We start from the raw sequence: 24,556 nt of genomic DNA, 5'->3' as shown, positions 1-24,556 counted from the left end.
TCCTAAGCTTCTAGGTTGGCCATCGCCTCTGCCTGTGGTTGAAATAGGACAAATTCCAAATGACTGGGGTTTGGTCTGCTGAGCCCCCGAAAGTCCAAAACTGTAAGAATCCTCTTGGGTCCAGTGTTTTTGGTTATCTGTTTCCTCCAGAGGCTGAAAACAGTGGATTTTGTCTCACCAAGTCTGTGCAGGTACAGCCGTCACTAGAGGGAGAGTCATAGTTCCCCCCAAACACTTGGCTTTCAAACTTCTAAAAAGGCATGTAAGGTAGAAGAAGCTAGAGTTTTGAGCCCCAACCTACTTCCTAGCAGCAATGGTTCCCCTCGCCCCAAAATAGGAGACAGGTTCCCTTTGGAATACTGTCCAAGATTTTAGTTCCTCTCCCCACAACCCAGCATCCAAAGCCTTGCAACCAAAGACACAGTGGAGAGGGATGTCGGACCACAGATGATCTGGACTCCCCGCTCGGGGCCTGAAACTATGTCAGCCCTCTCCCCCTTTAAGCATGGCTGCCACACCCAAGGCAATACACAGGCCCCCATTCTCCCACTCCATCCACCCCACAGGATCCAGACACACAAACACACATGTCTCATGATGCCTTAAATCGCTCCCATAAAACCGTGGCCTTGGGCCCTTTCTCTGAGGCTTCCAGGTCACAGGAAATAAGGCCACAGTCAGGTCTGGCAGAAGAGCTCCGAGCCACCTCTCCTCCTCAGAGATGCAGGTGGCTGAGCACAGGACTGGAACCACGTCCCTTTCTGGAGGGGCTCTTGTCGGCCTTTGAAATTCACCCTGTCCCATCCAAGCTCGACCTCAGAGCTCACTCCTTCATGCGGCTTTCCACACTTAAGCTACTTAACTTTGCACTAACAACCTCTTAATTGCTGGGTTTCCAAAAGGCCTTGCAGAAATCCAGGGTGCAGACCCTACCTGCTTCGGGCTCACACTCTAGAGATGGCAGATTGGGGGGAGGAACGACCGGGCTCCTCCCCCGACTCCCTGCCTGCCAGAAATCTGTTGCTTTTATTTTTAATTTTATTTAAAAGGCGGATACAGGGTACCCAAGACACCACAATAAAATGACATTAACTGTAAAATTACATTATTAATTCTTTAATCTCACTTGAGGCTTCAAGCTGTTGCTATGTCCAATTATCCGTATAACCACCTGTCAGAATCCCGGCGCTATTTAACATTACCTCCAGGACAGCGGTGGGCCCGGTGGTCCGTCAGGTCTGCCAGACACTCGAAGTCCTGCTGACAGTGATCGCAGGTGTAAATTGACTCATCCTCCATGTCTTCATCGTCCTCATTTCTCTCCTCTTGACTTGTCACGCTGTTCCTGTCTTCCAGCGCACGGCTGGCTTTCCGATCACACTCCGGCTCTCCTTCCAGGCCTCCTGCCAACAGGAAGAATACAGTCCATGTCAGCTGACGGGGTCTTGGGAAAGTGTTTTAAAAGAATCGCCCGGCATTTATTAAGATACATTTAATTACTCTACCTCCCAGGGTCCATTATTCTTGACACTTCTCAGTATATTAATATATGGGGTTTTTTTGTAGCATGCAGTGCCATAATTCTCAACTAGATTCTTTAATTCTTGGTGCAAATCTTCTAGGGGGATTTCCTGTCATCTCCCCCCTGCGCATGGATGCTGGGGGTCATGACCCATCACAGAGGTGAAAATGCCTTCACATTTTGTCTCCTGAAAACCCAACTCTCTTACACACTTCTCCAGAGCCTCCATCCGCTGCTCCTAAAGCACCTAAACATTTCATTTCCCCCCAGAGTCCTGCAATTTAAGAGCAAGGAAGATCTCTTAGCCAAGTTCCCCAGCCACACGGCTAGCCTCCCAGGGTGGTGATGTCGGCTCAGTTCTTTGCAAAGATGTCCTGATCCTGGAATCAAGGAAACAACGTGTGTTTGTAAAACCACAGATAGTCAAATCCCAAACTCAACTGCTCCTGAGCCTCCACTCATGCCCTGAAATCAGTCTAGACAGTGAGAACCAGCTTTGGAATCATCCGACTAATTTCTGTAAAATAAATTCCTATTCTGTGCTTAGCACTATGCAGACAAGTGGCCAAACTGTACAGGAAAATGAGTTCATGACCATAATGATGCCTTGTGTTTCATGTAGTGCTCCACATGCTTCTTCAAAGCCTCAATTACATATGCATAGCCCCCTCTCCCAGGCTTGCACATCCCAGAGCTAAGTGGGGCTCACACAACCGTGTAGTCCTGCCCCTGCCCACAGAGCGGGGCAGTCTTGTTATTCCCATTTCATAGGTGAGGTACCTGACACCTAGGCAGGGGGATCCGATATCCAGAGCACCCGAAAGACATTTAACTCAACATCCTAACTCCTGTCTACTACCCTTCCCTGCACAGCTGGGAAATGGAGCACAGCCTCAATCTGAGAGATTAATAGGGCACATCAAGAACTTGTAAACCAAAGTGCAAAAAAATCATGGTAAATAAAACACAGAGACAATATCAGTAATCCCAACAAATGTCAGTGGATTAAACTTCTTCATTAAAGTACAGAGACTTGAACTGGGAAATCCACGGTCTGTCCTGGAAAACAATCTAGCCATCCAGAAACCAGCACTGAGGTGAGGTGAACTCAAGAGAGAAATCTCTATTAAGTGGAAGAACCTCGTTGCAAACATACACGCATATGTAAAGAGGTGCGTGAACCCGTACGTGTGCACACGAGCGTGTCACATAAAACACTGCAGTGACAGCCAACACCTTCCACACACAACCTCTAAACCCCCATGGACCAGTTGCCAAAGCAAGAAAGAAAAACGAACCAAAGAATGCATTCGATTCGAGGTGGAAACCAGAGTCCTGTAAATATTTCAATTTAGAAACAGATAATGTTGTAAGGGCTCTATTTCTCCCATCTGCACAAAACGCACACTTCCAAGCACCCAACGTCAGGAACCTGTGAACACAAATCAGCTCATTGGAGCGCCAGCTGCCGCCTTCCGTGGCGGGGAACGTGGCCTGACACGCTGCTTGCAACAGCTCGGAGGCAGTAAAAATCAATGTTTCCATTTGTGGCCCATCACAACATCTCTCTTCTTACCAATTAAGGGATGTACAATTTTTAGGTTCTTCTATGATCAGAACACGCCAACTCCCGGCAATATAGAAATCCCATTAAAAGCCAGGCAGCATATTTATCTCAGGAAATCTGATCGGCTGCTGCTGTGGCGACAAGAAATAGAAAGCAAAGAAATGAGAAATATCATTTGGAGCCTTCGATATTATAAGTCATCACACAACCACGGTTACACAGGCAAGCGCCCGTCTCTGAATTTCCTAGTTTACTGTCTGTTTCCTTAATAATAATAAAAAAAAATGTTCTGAAGTGGTGGGGGGAGGGGGCGGGGGAGAAGCATCATTCCAGCTTTATCTACCACACCAACTCTCCAGATAGTAAGTTACGTTCGGCACCACGCTTGTGCTACTTTACTTAACACACAATTTAATAGACATATTTAAATTATCCCCTTGTTACTTTTTTTTTTTCCTGGCCCTATTTACTTGGCAGCACTTTCCATAATAGCTCATCTAATCTACAACTGGAACCACAAACATTACAATGCATTTGATCTCTTTAAATCTGGTACATCCTGTTGACTCAGGAGTAGATAAATCAGAATGTCAACCCTTGGGTTTTTATAAGGCAAAAACCCATAAAGTCATCCAAGAGTATAAATCTGTTTTAAGGAACTGTCACCTCCCCTGCCACTATCTACTAATGGGAAGGCAAGGTGGCTGTGCACAAAGGGGCAGGGGAGGGGAGGCAAGCAGAGGTGGGGGCCCCCCATCCTCTGAGGTCCCGGGGAGGGGGGTGGGTTGCACGGCTCGCCAGCCTGCCCCTCGGGAAGCCGGAGAGAGAAGACCAGGGGCCTGAAGAAGCTGGGAGCAGGACCCCCCTAAAGACCCAGTCCTGGAGGGGCCATCTGCAGCAGCAGCAGAATCAGGACCTCAAAACAGGAAGTCCTCCATCCGGCTGGGCTTTCCTCCCCGCAAAGCACTTTCATTGCCCGCAGTCCCTGACCCTCACACAAGGGGAAAAGAGTAAACGGTGCTATTTTTCCATTTGCAGAGGAGGAAACAGAGGCTCTAGGGGGTCATCCAGAGCCATGCAGGGGACTTCTGATGTGAAGCAGCACGCCCTGCCCCCAGGCCTGGGGTCTATTGGAGCCCTAAGCCCCCGAAGGCCCAGGAGGGGACAGCTCTCACAGAGCCATCCCCTGCAACACTCTTGGGGTCTCCTCATTTCCAGGCCCTCCTGGAGCAGCTACTCAGGAAGCCTGCAGAGACTGAATGAATGGATGGATGGACACTTGCTTCTGCGGTGATCCAGCGCGAGCTCATCAGGGGGCGGCCCTGCCCGACCGGGGTCTTGCCTCCATCCAGCCCTGCGGATCCTTGCCCGAATGAGCACAGAGAAGGCAAGAGCTCAGAGGCTGCCACCAGCCCTGAGTCCCCACCCCAAGTCCTGCCCCGAGTTTCTGACACTGATCTCAGGGCCCAAACAACAGGTGACCTGCTGGTCTCTCCAACCACCCCTCCCAGAAGAAGCGAAGTCAGCAGGCTGAGCAGCTCATTCTTCTCCCCACGGGCCTCTGGGGCTGGGAAGGACTTTCGGAGAATAAGCCCTGGAAGCTTTTCCCTCCCTCAGCTCCACCCCAGTCCTCCTGGGGGCTGACTGGGAAGGCCAGAGCTGAGCAGGTGTGATTGGGGAACCTGGGGGTCACCGAGCCCGTGGACAGAGCTCCCCACCTCCCCAGCCCCACGCTGCCCCTGGACCACTCACAGCCTAGTTGCTCTCGGACGTGCACACCCTTGTGCACACCGATGTGCATTTGGGCCCTCCTCTGGCCAGGAGTCCACCAAGAGCAGCTACCACTTCTGAGGCACCTGCTGCATGCCAGGAACCTTCTCTGAGGACACTGGTGCAAAGCAAGGCCACCAGGGACAGGTTTCAAACACAGCTGGGTATTACCCCGCAGCCACACAGACCTTCTTTCAATCCCTTCAACTACAAGTTTGTTCCACCCTTGCTCCCCCAGGACTCTGCCCCCAGCTAACAGGGATCCCTCCAGGCCTGAGCACCAATGTCACATGGATCCCCAGTCCTCCTTCCCCAGAGTGCCTTTCCCTTTGGCACAATGTGCACTCATGCTTTCGTGGATTAACTTTCTTCCTCCCCCGCCCACCCCGTGGCACCCTGCACTTTCCAAAGACTGCACCAGCAACACCCCCCATCCCACGTGCTCTTCTGTAGTGAGACCCTGCACTCCCCCATCAGGAAGAGAGATCTAATTCCCCTCCACGATTACCCTCTTGGCTGGCTGGCCACAGTGCCTCCCTTGACATTAGAATGTAATGGAAGCAATGTTCGGGGATTTCTGAGGCTAGGTCAGAAGGATTGCAGCTTCCACAGGATCTCCTGGTCTCTTGGGACACTACTGAGTAGATCATGGCTGCCATACCACAAGAAGCCCAGGCCACATGGAAAGAGTGTAGCTGCTCCAGTGGACAGCACCAGCAGAGCCCCCCCAAAAACTGTACCAAGTGCCAGCCATGGGAGTGCGCCATCTTGGATATCCAACCCCAACGAGCCTTCAGATTCAACTCACTCGGCAAATACACGAGAAATGTCAAGGGGACCCCCAACCAAGTCCACCCCGCTCACAGAACTGTGTGAAATAATAAGCGTTGCTTTTAGTCCATTGAGTTTTGGGTGGTTTGTTAGAGAGCAACAGACAGCAGGAAAGCTCTGTAACCAGACCACAAGCTCCACAACGGCAGGAGCTCTGTGCTCGGTACTGTCTCCCCAGCCCCTGCGACAGACAGACACACGGTGGGGATTCAGTCAATGTTCAACTGAATGAAAAGATCGGTTTCAAAGAAACATGTCTCCAAATGTTAACACAAGCGATAGGTATTGTTAGGTTGAACCATACGAAGTTGCCGTCTTCATGGGTCAAAGAAGTCGAATATTGGCCACCTCAAATGGTTCAACCTAATGTATGATGGGGCCACTCTGTCCTGCCAGCTTCTTCCTCAAAGCAGGAGGCAGAGGGTATGCTTACACTGGTGGGCCCCATAACACCACATCCATACACCCCACAGTCCCTGAGCCCAAGACACAGGTTTGCGGAACTCTCTAGGAGCAAAGAGAAGAGTAACAAAACCCTCTTGATTCACCGCTTTTTATTAGAAAGCAGTGAATTGCCCTACCCCAGGCCTAAAGAGCCTCACTGAACCACTGCCCACGAGAAAGGGCTTTCATTCAAGTGGGACCCTACAGAAAGGGTGCACGGCAGAGACACCCAGCGAGTAAAGTGGGGCCCCGCCCTCTTGAGGGAAGAGGTAGTAGAAACCAAGTCAGGGATAGAGGGAGGCGGCTCTGCCTACGCCCCTCCCCACTCCCACACCCTGAGTGATGCTGACCACAGCACTGTTCCACACTCACACCCTGCGCCCCCATCAGAGCCGCCCTATGCTAAAGGTACGGTCAGCATCCCCACTCTGCAGCTGAGAAGGCCACAGCTCAGGCCCACAAGTCACACGTACTGAGAAGGGCTGAACTCAAAACCGGGCCTCCTGAGTACAGACCTCAACTCCTTAACCACCGCATGGGAGGGAAAAGGGGGATGCCTGCGGAAGAGCCAAGCAAGGGACAGCTGGCTGAGCCCGGTGCCAGGAGAACAGGAATGGGGATCAGCCCCAGGGGGGCGGGGATAGGCTACCCACAGGCCGCCAGCTCTGGGAACTGAACAATTCCTGCCTTCTCAGTGAGGCTTCTGGAGCTCACTAGTCAGGGCAGGTGGGCCCTCACCGCTTCCAAGGGCCGGCGGAGGAGGCTCAGTCTGCGAACACCAGGGAGGGTCTCCTAGCTCTGGCCCCGGGTCCTACCAGTGCAAGAGCCGGCAGGGACCTCGGTAAGAAGGCCGCCCCTTCTCTTCCTGGGAGGGACTGTGGGGGTCCCTCCCCTAGCCAGCGGTCAGCCCTGTGCACCCTGAGAACCAACCAGGGATCAGCGGGGGTCCCAGCTGTAGGGTCCCAGGGCTGAGTACCTGCCCAGTGGAGGTCAGAGGCCCAGGACAGAGAAAACGAGGGCAGAGCTCGAGAGGCATGAGATATCCCGGTGCCAGTAATCACACACGGTCACTCATTCTTTCCTTCATTCATCCCACAAACATGTGTTGAGCATCTACTGAATGCCAGGTGTAACACACACACATTTGCTACCACATATGGGGTGCTCCACATGGAGTCTGGCCAGTTCGGACTTGGCGACTGAGCCAATATATGAATCCACGGATGCCGGAAAGGAGGTACAGGTGGGAAAGGCCGGCAGCCTGGGCCCCCATCCATCAGGGGCCCAGTTCCCAGTCTCCGCTGCAGTACCCCCACCACGCCCCTGAGTGACCTTGAACAAGTCCCTCCCCTGCCTGACACTGACTTCTTATTGTCAATAAAGAACCTGCACCTGAGAGACATGACAGGTGGAGTTGAGGCTCGCCCGAATGGACAGACGGCTGTGGATGCAAGGATCATGTGTGAGGCCAGGAGCCCTGCGGGGCTCCAAGGAGCCCAGAGGAGGCTGGGCTGGGCAGACGGGAAGAGGCAAAGATGCACGGCGAGGGAGCAGGGGAGCGGAGAGCAAAGCGGAAGCCGGGAACCAGTGCCAGGGGACAGTGGGGAGGCAGACGAGTCGGCCCCGGAGGACTGGAGCGTCCCCCCCCACTGCCCTCGCCATTTCTCATCCCCTCTCCCGAGCGGACTCCGAAGGTCGGCGGCACCATCCACCCCCACACCAACCAGAACCCCTGGACAGTGAATTCAAGGCACGTCCAGGGCTCGGCCGGGAAGCCAAACCGTGCAGGAAGCACGGGGCAGGGCTGTGTCGGGGTCTCGCGGGGCTGACGGGGCCAAGCTGCTGCCCTACAGACTCTCATTAAGCGACGACACACACCGGGGGCAGACAGCCGGAGTCATGCTCCAGGGACTGTCTGGACAATGGACAAAGAACGGAAAAGACTCACAGACTGTGGAGCCGACCCGTCTGGGTTCAAGCCCACAGGCCGCAGCTTCCCAGATAGGGGACCTTGGACAAGTCCCTTACCCTCTCGGAGAAAAATCTAAGTTAAATTATCATAATGCGATAATATTATACAAAGCCTGATACCTGGCGCGCGATAAAACTCGAGAGAAGCGTGGCCGCGATCTGGTCTTATTGGTGCTGTCATCGCTGAAACCAGCGCATGACTTACTCTGGAGTTGGAGGCACGAAGGGAGTTCTAGCAGAGCCTCCTGGGCTCCTAAGGATGAAGAATGTCGGGGCACAGGGTCACCCAAAGGCACAAAAGCATCCTTACAGACAAGATAAGCCCTTGGCTCAGTTGGATGGGCGACTGCCTTGGGCTCGAGTCATGGTCCCAGAGTCCCGGGATCGAGTCTTGCATTGGGATCCCGGATCCATGGGGAGTCTGCTTCTCCCTCTGACCTTCTCCTCTCTCATACTCTCTCTCTCTCTCAAATAAATAAAGAAAATCTTAAAAAAAAAAAAAAAAAAAAAAAGGAAAGGAAAAGAAAAGAAAAGAAAAAATCCCCTGGAGCAGGTGAGGACAGTCCTGGGCTCAAGTCCAGGCTCCCCCTTCCACCGTAGTGACCTTGCATAAGGGACAAGCCCACCTCCTCCTGGAAACAGCAGGACCTCCGCCGGCTGGGGGGTGGAGGGGTCTGTCCTACCCAACCCCCAGGGCCCACAGTATAGACACGTTGACTTTACAATTCACAAGCCCGTTCTCCTGCGCACTCCCCCTGTATGTAGTTGTGGGGCTCCCAATAGAATTCCTAGTCTAGGAAGGTGTCTACCATTTCCAAAGTGTTTTTCCTAGAGCAACATTTTTCTGTAATAGAGAACGCATACTCCGTCCTAACAGCCTGCCTGCTTCCTAGGAAAAAAAAAAAAAAAAAAAGAGGGTTTTACTAGCAGCGTGCTCCCCAGGGCCAGAGTGGGAGGAAGCACCTCCAGAACCTGGGCACTGGGTCGAACCCCTGGCTTAACCTGAGCTTGCTGCTGGGCTCTGCCTGTAGGGAAGGACCGTCTCTGCAAGCACTCTCTCATGCATGCCTGGGCTGGTGGGATGGAGGCCGGGAGAGGCTGGGCCAGGAGCCTGCCAACCCCAATTAGACACTCTGCTCGTGCATCCGTGGTTGGCCCCAAATTCCACGAGGCAGCCACTATTTATCTTCAGATCTGGAATCTCTGCAGTGCGGGCAGCAGGATAACATTTAACACTCAGCCTAAAGGGTCCCCTTGGCAGCAGAGCTGTAGGCAAATATTTTAACACATAATTTGCTGTCCAAGTTCCGCTTCTTAAATAAGGAGGCAACTTCCGGATGGCTGTCTTGGGGGTGGGGGGGGGTGCACGCCTGTTGCTCCCCTGTCAGTGGTGACGGCGCTGTGAATGGAATTTCAAAGCCATGGTTAGTCAGACGCTGAACCTGACTTGGCTGCACCATGCTAAGCCTTGCCGAGATGCTCCTCCCCGGCTGATGATGCAGGACCCGGCACCAGGCCTCCTTCTCTGACCATAGAATGGACTAGAATCTTCTGGAGGGGGTCCTCTTGAGTTGCCAGGAATTCTAGAACCTGAGCCCCAAATGATTAGCAGCGTAGAGGACGGTGATCACTTTCCTCAGACCAGATCTTTTCATTCATTTGCATCCCTTACCCAGGGATCCATGGCCCCACAAGGGAGACGTTACCCTGTAACATCTGTAATGTAATGACACCCATTTCACAGAAGGCAAAACCAAGGTCCAAAAGGGTGAGCGAGGCCCCCCTCCTCCATCACTCAGCCCACGACTGGACCAAAGTTCACAACTCAGTGCCCTCTACTGTGACACAAATGAGTAGATCAGGTGGGGGAGGCCGGGGCAGACAGACACCCACCCAAGGGGGTGTCCCCTCCTCAAATGCTCTATCTCCATGGTCAGCATAAGGAAAACTGATGCCAAGTGCAGCTACGTCGGCTGACTTCTGTTGTTTTGTGTGTGTGTGTGTGTGTGTGTGTTTTAAAACAAGGAAATCCATAGTTTTACGTGACATCCCTGGATTTTTAAATGTTGACTTCAAGTTTTAGGAAGCAAGACGTGGACAAAACAATGGGCCTTGGAGGGCTGGATGCAGTCTAGGGGTCCCTTGCCGTGAAGCACGTCCAGCGGGAGCCGCGGGCACCCTGAGCCCATGCTGCTCTGCCCTTCTCCACCAGACAGGAAGCCTGTTCGCGAGGCGGCGAGGGAAGCGTCCCTTCTTTGGAGACTTAGCACCAGTGTTCAAGTCCTCCCCTATGTGACCTCAGTGGCTTACACTTCTGGGCCTCGCGCTCCTCCCCTAAAAAATGAGGATGATATCATTGTCTCCTGCTCAGGTCGCCCCAGGTCTCTGCCACCCTTGGCCCTGGCAGGCAGCAAACTCCCCAAGAGCTGGGACACACACGCCACCCACATCACGTCAGTCAACAAACATTTGCTGAACACCTACTGAGTGCCGGTCCTTATTCTCAGTGCTGTATGTGCATCGAAGACCAAAACCACACTTGTTGAACAGGGTATGGCTGACATTCCATCAAAAGCTCCTGGCCCTTTGGGGTCCATGCCTGTACGACGAATGCATGACGACCCTCCCAGAGGATGCTTAGGTGCTGAGCCCAGCCCCAAAGGCAGAGAGAGGTGGCGGCTGCCCCCAGACCCAGCTCCCGGCTCCCAGCTCCGATGGGCAAGGGAAGGAGCAGAAAGAAAAAGGTAGTAGGTGAGGAAGGAACGAGCGAAGGATATGGAGCAGGAAGGGAAGAAAAAGCAATCACAGTCACCCCCCCAAAAGGTGGGGGGGTTATATTTTTCCAGCAAGTCGTTAACAGTGTCGCTCCTCCGAGCTTCACCATCTTAATAAAACTGATCTCGCCACATGCAGTAATGAGGAGCGGTCGGACAAAGCCACCCTGGAACCATGAAAATTGTGCGCCGGGACCTCCTGAGGCTGTGACCACTCTGCCCTCTCCTCGCTGTCATGTTTGGTCTCCGACAGCCGCTGGGAAGGAGGAGATGGAGGAGCGGGGCCGGAGGTAGGCAGGGGAGGGAGGGAGGCAGGGCAGCATGGGGAGCTCGATAAATCCAGCTAATTTGTGGCCAGCGCCGTGGCCTGGAGCTCCTAATTGCTCCCGGTCCTGGAGCAAGACTCAAGGCAAGGTTGCTGGGGCACAAATCACCCCCTGGCGGCCAGGACAGAAAGAGGAGCCCCTTATGGGGAAGAGAAGGGGGCAGGGAAGGGCTGTGTGCCCCAAGACTGTACCAGCAGCCAGCCTGAGCGAGTGACTCAGGGTCAAAGGCAAACACAGGTGATGCAGAAGGAACCCAGAGTCCTGGGGCCACAGCGAGGTCACTGGGGGAGTCCCGGCACCTCACACCCTCCCTGGACCTCGGCCGTCCCCCTTCTGTAAATGAAGGCACGGACCGTGCAGCAGCAATATTTAAAATGGTGCACCTTAGCGACTCATCCCTGTCCCGGGGACAGGTGCGGGACTGGGGCGGCCTGAGGGCAAAACTCCAATGCATCAAGGGAAGCCCACTCTGTCCACTTCAGACTCTGGAACCCCACAGGGCAGTGCTTTCTAGGAATTCCACTGCAAGACCAGAACACGTGCAAAATTTCCCCCAGTCAACTCGCCCCCACTGTCCGTGGTCCAGTACAGCGAACCTTCAGCCCCCTAGGGTCAGTCACCCATGAGCTCAGAACACTCCCCAGGCACCTCTCCTCCCTGCTCTGGTCACAACAGCCACAGCCCTTTCTTTGCAGGACCCTGACCATCTCCTGTGTCAGCGTGCAGACCCCAGGCAGGTCGGGTCAACAAGAGTCTCGCTCATCTTGCTGCCCCTCCCCCTACCCGGCACCCAGCCTCGGGCCGGACCCAGAGCAGGGACTCCATACATACTTGTGGAGTGAACACGGGAACAAAACCATCTGGAAAGGCCCTTCCTACTCTGACACTCAGAGATCCAGCTCCAGGCTGGGCATCTCTGGGGAGGGTCGAAAACAGGCTCAAGTTCAGGAACAGGCCCCTAGTCCTGCCCGCCGCCCCAAGATGCAGAGGGTGGCAGGGATTCCCCACCCTTGGTCCTCAGGAACCACCCACCCAGGCTCCCGGGCTGCCGCCCGGCCCTCCCCAATGACCCTCCAACCCATCTCCCATCCGGGCCCAGGAGGCCGGGAGCCACAGTGGAAATGCTGTGTAAAGTCGTTAAAAATTAACAAGTTTCTGGGCATGGAGACAGCCTGGTGTGCAGCAGCGTTCCAGGGAATACTGAAGCAGCGCCTGGAGAATGGGAAGCGTGTCTGATGGAGTGGTTCTCACCGTGTTGTTGCTACTGTGGGAGAAGCCAAATGGTGGCACGCTCAGCCTGCCAGCAGCCGGATCCCACTGAACCCCCGGGCCAGGGCCCCCACTCTTCCAAGGGCCCATCGCGAGCAGAGGGCTTTTCTGGGAGACCACAGACGTCCCCCCCACCACACACCCCCGGCTTAACCTCACCCACTCACTAAGGCCTGCCAGCTTTGCGTGGATTTCCCTCTGGCCCACAAAAGGGTGTCAAGTCCCACATGCAGGCTGTAAGACATTGCAGAAATTTCCAAAAAAAAACCACAAAACACCAAAAACCCTAGATCCTGAGACAGCTGACAGAACAAAGCCAACAGTCCCACACAACACTTGGAAAGGGCCGACCCTCAGGCAGGGCGCCCCCCCCCCCCAGGAGATGGATTTAAGTGGACGGTGCACTGGGCCCACTCCCGCCAAGCAGAGGGGAGCCTGCTTTCGGAGAAACATTCCCACACAATGAGGAACGGAGAGACCTGGAGAGAATTAACCACAGATCAAAGGTCAAGTGGGCAGCGCAAAGGAAACTTCCAGACCCACCCCAGGGGCCTGGCGGCCTCCTCTGCAATGGCCAATATCCCCGTGATCTATATGCACGCGCACACCCGCACCCCCCGCTCATCCTCAAACCGTCACTTAACTCGGATGTCAAACGGCTTGCGATGTTCTTTAGTCAACATGAAGCAGAAACCTTTTATTAAATGCTGCTAATTTTTTATTGATCACACTGTGAATCATTTCATTTTCCATTACCGCGAACGTCTCCTATCAGGGCTCCACGATTACACTTCTTTATTCCGTCTCAAAGCAACTTGTCACTTTTAATCAGTTTTCGGTTTCAGTATCGCTCAAAAAATTAGAAAGCGGGCTCTTCTGTATCCTTACTGCTTTTGTTTAAAATAATAATAATAAAAGTTTCCATACAGGAAAGCTTATTATACTTGGAATAAATATACATGAATCAAATTCAAATGAGATTCCTCTCTGACTCTAACCAATTTTAACATTAGCTTTTATAATTTTTTTAGGTTTATTTTCACGGGAAGACTGTTCCTAATTATTGCTCGTGCTCTCCCAAAACACTTATGTTACTAAAGTGTGAAATGTCTTCTAACACAAAGACAGATCTCTGGGAAGTAATTACAGAAATGCATTCAGGGGCAATAATTCTGTATTAGCTGTCAGCGGCAGACATCCTCTGAAAGGCACTTGTTATGAAGGAATTATTTGTGTTACCATTGAAGGCATGGCAGGCAGGCCCAAACTGAAAGACTGCATCCGACCAGAAACACAGGCTTCCTCATCAAGGGTCAAATTAAGTTTAAATCATTACCTTGAAGCCAAGCAAACGCATACCTGACGGTCTATTGTGGAGACGTTTGTGAGACGCACTCAAGCGCAACGTGGTCTTCCCGTTCCCAGCGTGGTGCAATTACCCTGAGTCTCAAAAGGATTCTGCCAGGAGCTTGTCACAATAGGGAGAGAGGAGGTGGCCGGGTGTCTATTAAATGCTAACTCATGTCACCAAACAGAATTTTCAAGAATTATAAATTGCCACAATGCCTCGCAGCTGACCCCCTCGCGTTAAGAAGAGCCCAGAATGTTATCAGGAAAGCGCAAGAATTTGCATCAAAGGCAGGAGAGGACTCTCTGTGGGGAGCCCAAGGGGTTTGCATTGGAGGGGATGAGGACCCAGTGGACTCTCTCCTTGCCCCATGCAGGCGACAGGTGGGGTCTGGGCAGCTAGACTGGCACGCTGTGGGGCAGAGAAACAAGGCTACAATGAGGACAGGTGGAAGCAACGTTGGTGGGAACCAAGGAAGTAGCCTGCATTGTTCTCTGACTTTTGTCCTGAATCTCGACATGACCGTGGGCCGGTCCAGTCATCTCATCTCTGAGCCTGAGCTTCCCCACCTGTCACCTGTGTTAAGGATATTAGGTGAACAGCTAGAAACAAAGAAGGGGCAGCATTAGCTCTTCTGGCTCTGGGCCTGGTCCTCCCATCGGTAAAATGGCAGGATTGATTCTAGGAGCCATTCCAGGAGCCGAGAACCAGGAGAAAGCTTCAGGAGAAGTGCGGAGTGATGTTCCCAGGTCCAACGGGCCCCCAGACACCTCCAGGGATCGACTGGGACCCGTAGGAGCCTCAGTTTCCCACCTCTGAAAAGCACACACAGATCACTGCCCTGGGAGGTGCTCATAAATCAAAGAGGAGACAGCGACCTAGGGCCCTTTCATCTGCTCACTGACTGCTGTTTCCAAAGAGATTGGTACTTTCTAAGACGGCTCAGGACAAAAGGCAGGAGAACCACTTCCTCGAAACAGCACAGGGCAGGGCTACCCTGAGCAGTGGCAGTGGTTAGCTCCCCCGAGCCTGGCCACCCACCCTGATGTGTCCAGGGGCCACCTTGGAGGCTCCCTGGAGGCTGGATGCCAGAGACCCGGCCATTCGGGAACAGACACGTGACCCAAATGGGGCTACTTAGAGAACACATTTTCTGGAACCACAGGGAAAGGAGTCACCTAACGTGACAACAGGGAGAGCAGAGCTGATGGATGGATGCGAAGAGGAGATGAGAAGGACTCACAGGTGTGAGCCATGCCCTTGGACCCAGTCATTCCACGTCAAGGTTACTATGCTTAGATGCTCCCGAACCGAAGTTCGCCATGAGGCTCTCCACCTCACCATGGTTGACAACAGCCAAAGAGGGAGGCAGGGTCTACATTCCCACGGAGAAGACGGACGGCACATGAAGGGTAGTGCACTCACAGAGCAGGCCCCACGCCGCAATGAAACAAGTATCAGCAAGGATCCGTGTCCCAAACAAGACTTGGAGAGAGAAAGAAAGCGAGTTGCTAAAGACCAACAATGACAAATAAATAAACAAAAAAAGATGAGCTGTGACAATATAGTAGAATATGACAACATTTACAGGAAGTTTAAAACACGGGCCAAGTGCGTGTCTATACTGTTCAGACGTATTTCCAGAAGAAAGCCGTACAGGGAAATGGTACACGCCAAGCCCCGGACAGAGGGAGAGAAGCACCACTGGGAGCTCCAAGGGTGACCCACGGTGTCCTGTCCCTCAAACCGAAGGGTACACCCTGGGCGGTCGTTACTCTCTTTTACATATCTGAAATACTGTATTATAATTAAAAAAAAAAAAAACTATGGCTGAATCGTTGTTCAGCTGGTGCATGACTTGGGGAATGTTTGATAGAGAAGGCTGGGAAGGGAGTTCAATGCCATCCACAGTTTTTGCAGACCGTAACACCCACAGGATTGTTCCCCGATCACGTGGCAGGTTAGTGGCAGCGCCGCAGCCCTTCCCTGGGTGTGCATGTCCTGCCTCGGCCCTCCTCTCCTTCCCTGCACCCAGTGTGATGCAGGTGGAGGAGGGAGTGTCCAGTTTGAAGAACTATATGGCATGTAAGGACTTGGTTCTGGAGCAGGAACTTTTGTCTGTCTTGTTCACTGCAGAATCCCAGCATCCAGACCAGCATCTAGCACATAGTAGGTGCACAGTAACTATTTGCCGAGGGAATGAATGAATGAATGGATGGATGAATGAATGAACATGGGGTTGAATGAACGTGGTGCCCCTTAAAGCAGACCCTCTTGGACAAGATCCTTTTGCTGGACAAACACCAAGCTAGTCATCTTTAAGCAAATGGAGATTTTTCCAGTTTCGTGGCAAAAAAAAAAAAAAAAAAGAAAGAAAGAAAGAAATCCATGCTCCGACTCTGACTTCTCACCAATTTTCTGACCCGCCGGTGAGTAGGGTGAGATTGTGAGTCACGGCTGAGTCTGGAAAACCACCTTTGGGGAGAGAAGAATGGAAAACAGTCTAATTGGAGGAGGATCCAGGTACTGCCTAAAACCCATCCCTGGCTCCCTTCCATGAGCACACATCACATGGAAAAAATTATTCGAACACTCTCTATAGGAGAGCGTCTGATGGCTGGGCCGGCCAGAAGGGGCTGGTTGCTAAGAAATCACACCAGGCAATGTCAGACGATCACTTGCTATAGCCAAGATACAGTCAGGGTCAGAGTTCAAAACCATGTCTGGAAATCTATGCAGCAAAGCCCCTTTTCTGTGCAGGGAGCAGAGAAAACGAAGCCATCTTGTCGGGCACCCACTGTGACCTCTGCCCTGCAACGTAGGTACTATTCCGGCCTTGGTTACAGACGGGGAAACTGAGACCCAGAGAGGGGAAGGTCACAAGGATGGTGGGTGGCAGAACTGGGATTCCAATTTCCAAGAGATGGATGCTCTGTCTGAGTGTGAACAGGCTTCCCCAGGATACGGGCTTCTGAGATCCTCTGGGTTCACCCCTCTAGAGCAGAACGGGGTGAATAGTGAAGTCCACTCCGCAGCTTGACCACAGCCAGCGGGGTCAATGCTGAGTTTCCATATGGTCCAGGTGCCACCATCCCAGCTCCACTGCATTAAATTAAGAGATGAAGCAGGTGGATTGTCACCTCTTTCTTAAGCCAAGACACACACCAGAAGGGTGACCAGAAGCACAAAGACCCACCAAAGACATGGACACCAGGGAGTGGGACCTCACTCACAGAGACCCCAGCTAAGCTGGGCACAGGCACCCCAACGTGGAGGCAGGAAACACCAGGGCAGCCCAGAAATGCCCAAGTTGGGGCTCACCCAGACATCCCACAGGAACCAGGACCTGGTCTGGAAATCCAGACCCCGGGACTGAAGCCAGGAGGGTATCAGCCCAGTCAGAGCTCCCACCTGGCTTCTTCCCCAGAACCACTTCTGTATTTCTGAGTCTCTTTCCTTCCCACAAAAAGGAAGTTTTGTCTTATTTCTGATTACAAAGACAGCAGCAACCGATGTGGAAGACGCAATGTCGGACAGACAAGCATCAAGAAAACAGTCGCCATCATGGGCTATCTCACCACCCCGAGGTCTGTGTGGCGAGCTCTCTGACAAACACAGCACAGACAAGTTCACAGACCCGCGCAGCGGTCATCTCATGAAACCGGGATCCCGAGCCACACGCCGATGTGAGACCTTCTTACCTCAACCCTGCATCACAGCCACTGTTCCAGGAACAGCTTTTAGAGTCTGCTTTTAAAGCTTCATCTAGTAGGAACCTTGAAGGTTCCCAGCTCCTTGCGAAATACAAACAAGCCCCAATAAATGAACTGCGGGGGGACGCGGTCACTCATTTTTCCTAGAAGGCTTCCTTACTCTGCAAATCGGCAGATCTGCAAATCTGCAAATGGGTTCACCCTGTGACTTTGCGTTAGAAGATTCTATGAGTGTGCATGGGTTTCTGGAGGTGCAGGTCAAAGGGCCACCTGGGTTGGCATCACCTGGAGGCCGGGCCTATTAAAATGCAGAGGACCCACCAGCCTCCACTCTCTGACTATGGGGCTCGGAAATCGGTATTTTAAACAGCCTCAGGATGCCGGTCGTTAAGTACTGTCCACGTGTATTTAAAACGGAGTGGAAATAATAACGATCTTCCAACATGATCTGTCAGTCACCACACTGCACCAGGGAGCTGACTCCCCACGACAAAAACTCACTGTGGGCCTCAGCGCGGAGTCGGGTGTGTGGGACGGCATGGTCCCAGGGCCTGGCCTTCTTCTCTTCAAAATCTTCTGGGCCTGGACTTCCCGCTGCACAGGAGACAAGGGGCGGGCGGCCGACAGTGTGGGCAGCCAAGCTTGAAGGGAAGGCCGCCCTCAGCCCGTGACCCTGCAGAGGGGCCCGAGAGCCCCGTCCGGCTGTCACTCACACATGTGCACACACACGCACACGCATGCACACTCTGCAGCCCCAGGGCAATCCAGCCGGGGCCTCTCCCTCACACCCACTGATCCCAGGCAAAGACGAGCAAATGCCCACTCCGGGAATTCTCAGTTGGCAGCTTCCTCTCTGCCTTCTCTCCTCCAACGACCAGCAAAGGAGGTTTCCCCTCTCCTGGGCATGGAACTGGGATGGTTCCTGTCTTTTGTCACTCACAGGGGCCAAGCCAGAAGGGCTTCCGGGAGCTCCTCACTGTCCTGTCCTCGGAGGAGCCCAGGTGGGGGAAGTGAGCTGGATGTTTCTGGGAAGCGAGCTCCTCGGGGAGTCGCCTGCCCCTCTCTCTGCCAACTAACCGGCTCTGAATCACAGAGCAGCGCCGGCACCCGCGGCCACAGGAAGAAGGCGGTGGACCCCAGGGCCAGCCCCCTGCTCCTCTCCAGCTGAGACGCATAGGAGCATTTAAGGTACATCCATTTAGGCACAAAACATTTCCCAAGACTTATGAGGTGTCAATGATGTGTCACTGTCCTCAAACACAGCAGGGAAGAAGGAAGACATAGCCTCCGTTGGGAGGAAGACGGCAGAGACATAGAGGCACAATCCCTCCTGCAGGCGATGAGCCCTGTGAAGGAAATGAAGAAGAGGGACGGGACGTGGATTGGCCAGCTCCAGGGGGTTAAAGAGCCTTGCTGAGGGGGACGGGAGCTCAGCGGCCAAGGAGGAAAAGGAACCAGCCCATCCACACACAGAGAAGAGCATTCTGGCAAAGGAGCATGGAGCCCAAAGGGGCCAGAGGTGATAGAGAATCGGGTCCATTCCGAGAAGGAGCGTAGGCCGGTAAAACAGCAGTGCAGACTCGGGAGAGCAGCTGGAGGCCCACGGACACGCCATCAACTCCTGGATGCGACCACGACCGGGAAAGAGCCCGGAACCAGCGTTAGTATCTCGATTCGGGGCACACGTGAAACATCCAGACTGAAGACAGATGGCAGGTGCCTGTGTACAAAGTTAAGATGGAGAACCTCCACACCAGGATTCAGCTTGATCCCAACTTGCTGGCAAACACTTCACACATCCGAGTGCTGGCTTAGCAGGACCCGTTACGCACAATCGGCGTGCAAAGCACCTCCGCCCGGCCACCGGCGGTGAGGTCAGACGACGCTTCGAAACCCACCGTTAACCACGGTCGGCTGAGTTTTCCGGTTTATCAAAGACGGGATTATACTGAAAACCATGCTGGTATTCCAAGGGGTCAGGAGAGAAAGGGCAGCACCACACACGCATGGCCTCTGCTTACCAAGATGATGATGGGATCGGCCGTAAGAGCCCCGCTCTGCCGGACCTGGGGGCGGGGGTGGGGGTGCCTACCCAGGCAGGCCCTGGAGTCCCGATCTCAGAACCCTTAAACCACTGCCTATAACCTTGGAAAGATCGGAGTGCCCGTCTAAGAGGGACACTGAAGAGGTTTCTGCAGCCTCTGGGGGCAAGGATCTTAGCCAAGACGCCACAGTAAGAAGGTAGCAAATTAAGAGTAGCAAGCTCCTCTCAGGACCCTAGTCCTGCCTGGCCAAGCTCCCAGAGATCAAGCCCCTGGAGAACAACACTGGGCTGAGGGGCCACACCTGTGTGACAATGTCATCCACCCTGCCCGCCCTGCCTCAGCTTCGGAAACCAAGAACTTGGACCACGTGGCAGTGACGTAGCCTGGGAAAGCGTTTGAAACAGGTGGCTTGGTGCTTCCACAGACCCCAGGCCCACCGGGGGGACCCCGTCAGTGGCCGTTCCCCACCCCACCTGGCCGGGATCAGGCCCGGGATACGATGGAGTGGCAATGTGCTCTCCTGCCCGCATGGCCGCTCTGGACTTCTAGCCCCGGCACCAGCTGTTTGACCAACTCAGGGGCCCGGAGTTTCCCACCTCTGACAATGGCAGCATCATCAGAGACTTCTAGTCCTGGATCTCTCTCTCTGAACATCCCATCTTCCTGCGAGGAAGGCAGGAAAACTGTCTACAGACACTGAGGCTCTGAGCCGGCAGAGCCTGGTCCTGGAGAATGACAGGCACAGAACCAGGGCCTGTGGGGCGGACTCGGTGGAGAACCTGCATCGACTCATCGTGTGGCCAGAGCACATGGGTTTGACCGTGGACGACTGGAGAGGCAGCCCTGTGTCACAGCTCATGAGCTGTACACCTGAGGTATATAACCTCTCCAAGCCGCAGTTTCTTCCTCTGTGAAATGGGAGGACAACAGTGTGGGAGGTGTGGTGAGGATGATATGAGAGAGCCGTGGGCCTCATACGCTCCGTAGTTCATAACTGTGGGCCTAATGTGTGCCACGCCAGGCAGTGTCCTGGAGACTGGGGGAGCAGCAGTCAACAGCACCGACAAAATCCACTAGGTAGCAAGGCAGAAAATCCCAGGTGGTGATAAATGCATAGTGGGGGATGGAAACACGGTCCATGGGGTAGGAAATGATGACAGGCAAAGAGGCAATATCACCAAAGGCATGACAAAGGCCTTTCTGGGAACCGGTGTCTGAGTAAATGCTTACATGGCACAAAGAAACCAGACAAGGGAAAGGTGGAGAAAAGCCACAGCAAGTGCCAAGGTCCTGTGGCTAGCAAGCTGAGAGGCTCAGGAATAGAAAGGTCAGCATGGGTGAGGGCCAGGTCCAGTAGGATTTTATAAAAACAGAACCAGAAGTTTGGTTTAATACCTCCTCCCTGTCCAAAGAGAGAGGACAGCGACGCTGCACACCCCATCCCATCACCCTAATTACTTGCTTCCAGAAGCACTCACAACTTTACACCTTTGTTTATTGTCTCCTGACACTCAATCCAATGTAAGCTCTAAGACAGCAGGAATCTCCCCCTTGGGTCATTGAGCAGTCCTTACTGCCCGGCCTAGAGGAGGGTCTCAATAATGTCAGTTTAGGGGCACCTGGGTGGCTCAGCAGGGGTAAAGCCTCTGCCTTCGGCTCAGGTCATGATCCCAGAGTCCTGGGATCGAGCCATGCATCGGGCTCTCAGCTCAGCGGTGAGCCTGCTTCCCCTCCCACCTCTCTGCCTACTTGTGATCTCTCTCTCTCTCTCTCTCCCTGTGAGTGTCAAATAAATAAAATCTTTAAAAAAAATAATGTCAGTTTAATTAAGTAATTATTGGCACCCAATATAAGTGCTCAATAAATATAATGATTCAGGCTGCTACTAGGGCCCAGGCTGCTTTGCGAGAGGATGAGCTTCTCATCGCTGGAGGTATTCAAGCAGAGCCTGGAAGAACACATGTTGGGGACCCTTGGCACCAGGAGGGGCTTGGATGGTGGGGGCTCCAGGTTCTCTCCCTTTCTAAGAGCTGCCAGGTCTGCCCTGTGCCCTGTGTCCGGGAGCAGCCAGCTCCTGTCACCGTGAGCAGACAGCCGGGGACAGACATCGTCTGAGGGGCTGGGATGCCCGTGACAGAATTTGGGTGGCGCCTTGATCTCTGGATCACTCGAGGTTCACCAGCACCACCGAGTGCAGCCCCTTCGGCCGCTTAATGAGACAGAGAATCATTATGGCGGCTGGGGTGAGAAGGCAAGAAAAACTTCTTTCGGCCCACATTGTGCACCGAGTGCCAGGCAGACTGGACTTATATTCTCCCTCAGAGGCCACCCCCACCCACCCCACTCCGCCCCGGGGAAGGGCACTTCCTGAAGACAATTGGAACTTGGACTTCCTTTGTGTCAACTCATTTCTGACTCGGGGTTTTCAGCTATTTATTTCTAGAACAATACACTCACTGCAACAACAGCCGTCCAGTGAGGCAGTGAGGCAGTCTTCCTGGCAGGGACGGAGTGGTCTCCCCCTGCTTTTCTCCTCGGCAGGAGGGGGAGGGAGGTGTGAAAAGCCATCTGAAAGAGGTGGGTGGAAGAGGCCAAGCCCTCCCCCACCCCTCCCCCACCGCACCCCTTCCCCACGAGTCTCATTTTCAGCGGAGCCAGCCAGCCAGAATGTAAGCAAGGACCTCAGAAGGGTCTCGGAGATCCAAGATTTCGGGGCAGGCAAGAGGCAATGGGGGGAAAAGAAAGGCCTGGCCCCCACAAGGAGCTCTTCCTCCACACAGTAATTAACCAAGGCTCCCAGCACTCTTCCTTGGCTCGCCCGCCTGCTTGTCCCCTCCTGTAATATTTTTCTAATTTGCGTTGCCGCTTCCTGCTTCCTCCAAGCCACCTTAATTGGAAACTCTGGAGTTCACACGGAAAGTTCCTCTCTGCTCTCTGAGGACACCTATCGAGGGTGGAACCGGGCTCTTCACAATAATTCTTACCAGACACGGCTAATAATGACCCTCTTTCGCTAATGAAAAAAACACACACAGGCACACATTGTGACTGCTGTAATTAAGCTTGTGACGAGTTGAGTTGGAGAGAAATTAGATTTATTTACATGCTGTTCTGTTGCTGATCAAGCACTAGCTATCGGGAAGACTTCTAATTAACCCTCCTTTAGAGGGTGTGCTCTTCTGTGTCTCCTTCCCTCCCTTTGTAAATTGCAGTTGGTTAAGAAATAATAATAATAATAATTAGCCATTCTTAGAGTTGAGTTCTCACCCGTAACTCGGTTTAATCCTCGAGCTGCGTTGCGCGGCTGTGGACCATCATGAAATGCCCGAAATCTGCCAGTTCTGAGCTGTAGGGCCTTCAATTCAACCCGCCAATGACTGTGGCCGAAGCGCCTGCCACGGGCCTGGTCCTGTCCCAGGCGCCCAGCCTGTCGGAAGTGGACCCAGAGCCAGCCCGGCCTCCAAAGAGATTGGGATGACCAGAAAGGAACTGGGTGAATGGCCAGCTGAGGCAGAAGCCATGGCCAGGCTGGAAGCAGGAGGCATTGGGGTTTGGTGGGAAGCCCTGGGGGTGTGGGGGCGCACTGAAGGGTCTGTAAGGGAGGGAGGAAAAGCAAATGCGGGATTTAAGCAAGATGAGAGCAGAGCCCACAGAGGTGACTGGAAGGTCTCAGTGTCCAGGGTTTTCAGAACAGATTTGCTGTCCATGGCTGACTGCCTCCTCCGTCTGTGTGTGCACAGCTGTGTCTGGGAAAGCAGCAGGCCCGGGATGCCACGGCTGGGAGCACACAGGTCCGGGGCTAGGTGTTCTCGTCCCAGGAGTTCCGGATTCTTCAAACCTCCTGGTGCTCAGGAGGCAGTGGGCATCAGACAAAGGCGCCCAGCCCCAGGTACCGTGGCTGCTCAGGTCAAAGAGGCTGCAAAGGCAGGACACCCACCAGCTCAATGCCGGCTTGTTCTAGAAGGGATGGGGGGAGTCATTTCATCAGACAGATGCATAGACCAAAAGAGTGCTCAGTTGCAGAAATGGTGGATTCTGACAAAATGCACATCTTAGAATCAAAGCAACACAAGATAATCAAGTCTTCGGAGGACAGCTAGCCTCGTGGAGGCCAAACCTGGCATGAAATGTACGGAATCAGACAAGGTCCCCACGTCCCCTAGACGGCCAAGGCAAGGAGCCTCGAGTTGTCACAGCCAAGTCTATGGCACCACCATCCCTCAGGGTCACCTTCCCGCCAGCTCTATGGCTCAAGTGGTCCCAGCTCATCCCTGGAGGTATCTAGAGGAGACTCCAGTTGGAAGGGACCCAAAGACAACGTCATCCAGCCCAGCTTTTACCAGCTCAAGCACCCACTGCCAGCATCCCTCCCGAAGGTCGTCCAGAGCTGGCCGGCACGCCTCCAGGGAAGGGAAGTGGTCACGCCAGTCACCACCTCCCAGGGCACTGCCAGGTCAGGGACTCTGACGATGTGGGAAAGAGGGCACAGACAGGAGGGGACAACACCGATCTTGAGTTTGGAGGCTTACGAGCGGCTCGGGCACCAGCAGGGGATGTAGGGAGTGTGGGCACGCACACGAACGGGCTTCAGAAGCCGCAATCCATGGCACCGCGTGATCTTCAAGATCTCTCCTAAAACACGTGGAACTTTCCAGAAGCCTATGTCCTGCTGAGAGACCACACGGCTCTAGACTCCAGGGGAAGGTCCGTGAGACATCTCCTCCCGTGTCAGCACACACACACAAGAAACTACCCATCTTGCGCGTGGCTGTTTTGTGTGTCTTCCAAATCTCTTGCCATGTGCTGCACGATGACAGTTACGTCTTTGCCGCTACACAACACTGGGCCAGGCACCTGCAGCTCCTCAAGGAGAGAGGCCAGACCCAGCGCCGCTGTGTCCCTCCATGCCAAAGACCAAACAGAGTTTTCATCACCGTGCGAGGTACGTGAGGCCAAAAATTTCCAGTCTCACAAAT

At 53.6% G+C, this 24,556-nt stretch overlaps 1 protein-coding gene across 1 annotated transcript in view; it reads right to left on the bottom strand.

Annotated features, from left to right (window-relative positions):
- ZNF423 (zinc finger protein 423) overlaps positions 1–24,556 on the bottom strand; it is a 330,711-nt gene that overhangs the window by 221,856 nt on the left and 84,299 nt on the right. Inside the window, exon 3 of the mRNA XM_045989431.1 lies at positions 1,203–1,403. Within this exon, the coding sequence (XP_045845387.1) occupies positions 1,203–1,403 (201 nt within the window). The remainder of the gene's footprint in view (positions 1–1,202; positions 1,404–24,556) is intronic.

This window comes from Meles meles, chromosome 19 (genome assembly GCF_922984935.1).
Source record: "Meles meles chromosome 19, mMelMel3.1 paternal haplotype, whole genome shotgun sequence".
NCBI classification, from domain to species: Eukaryota; Metazoa; Chordata; class Mammalia; order Carnivora; family Mustelidae; genus Meles; species Meles meles.
The sequence above is the reverse complement of the archived record's forward strand: the minus strand, read 5'-3'. Positions and strand labels throughout refer to the sequence as shown.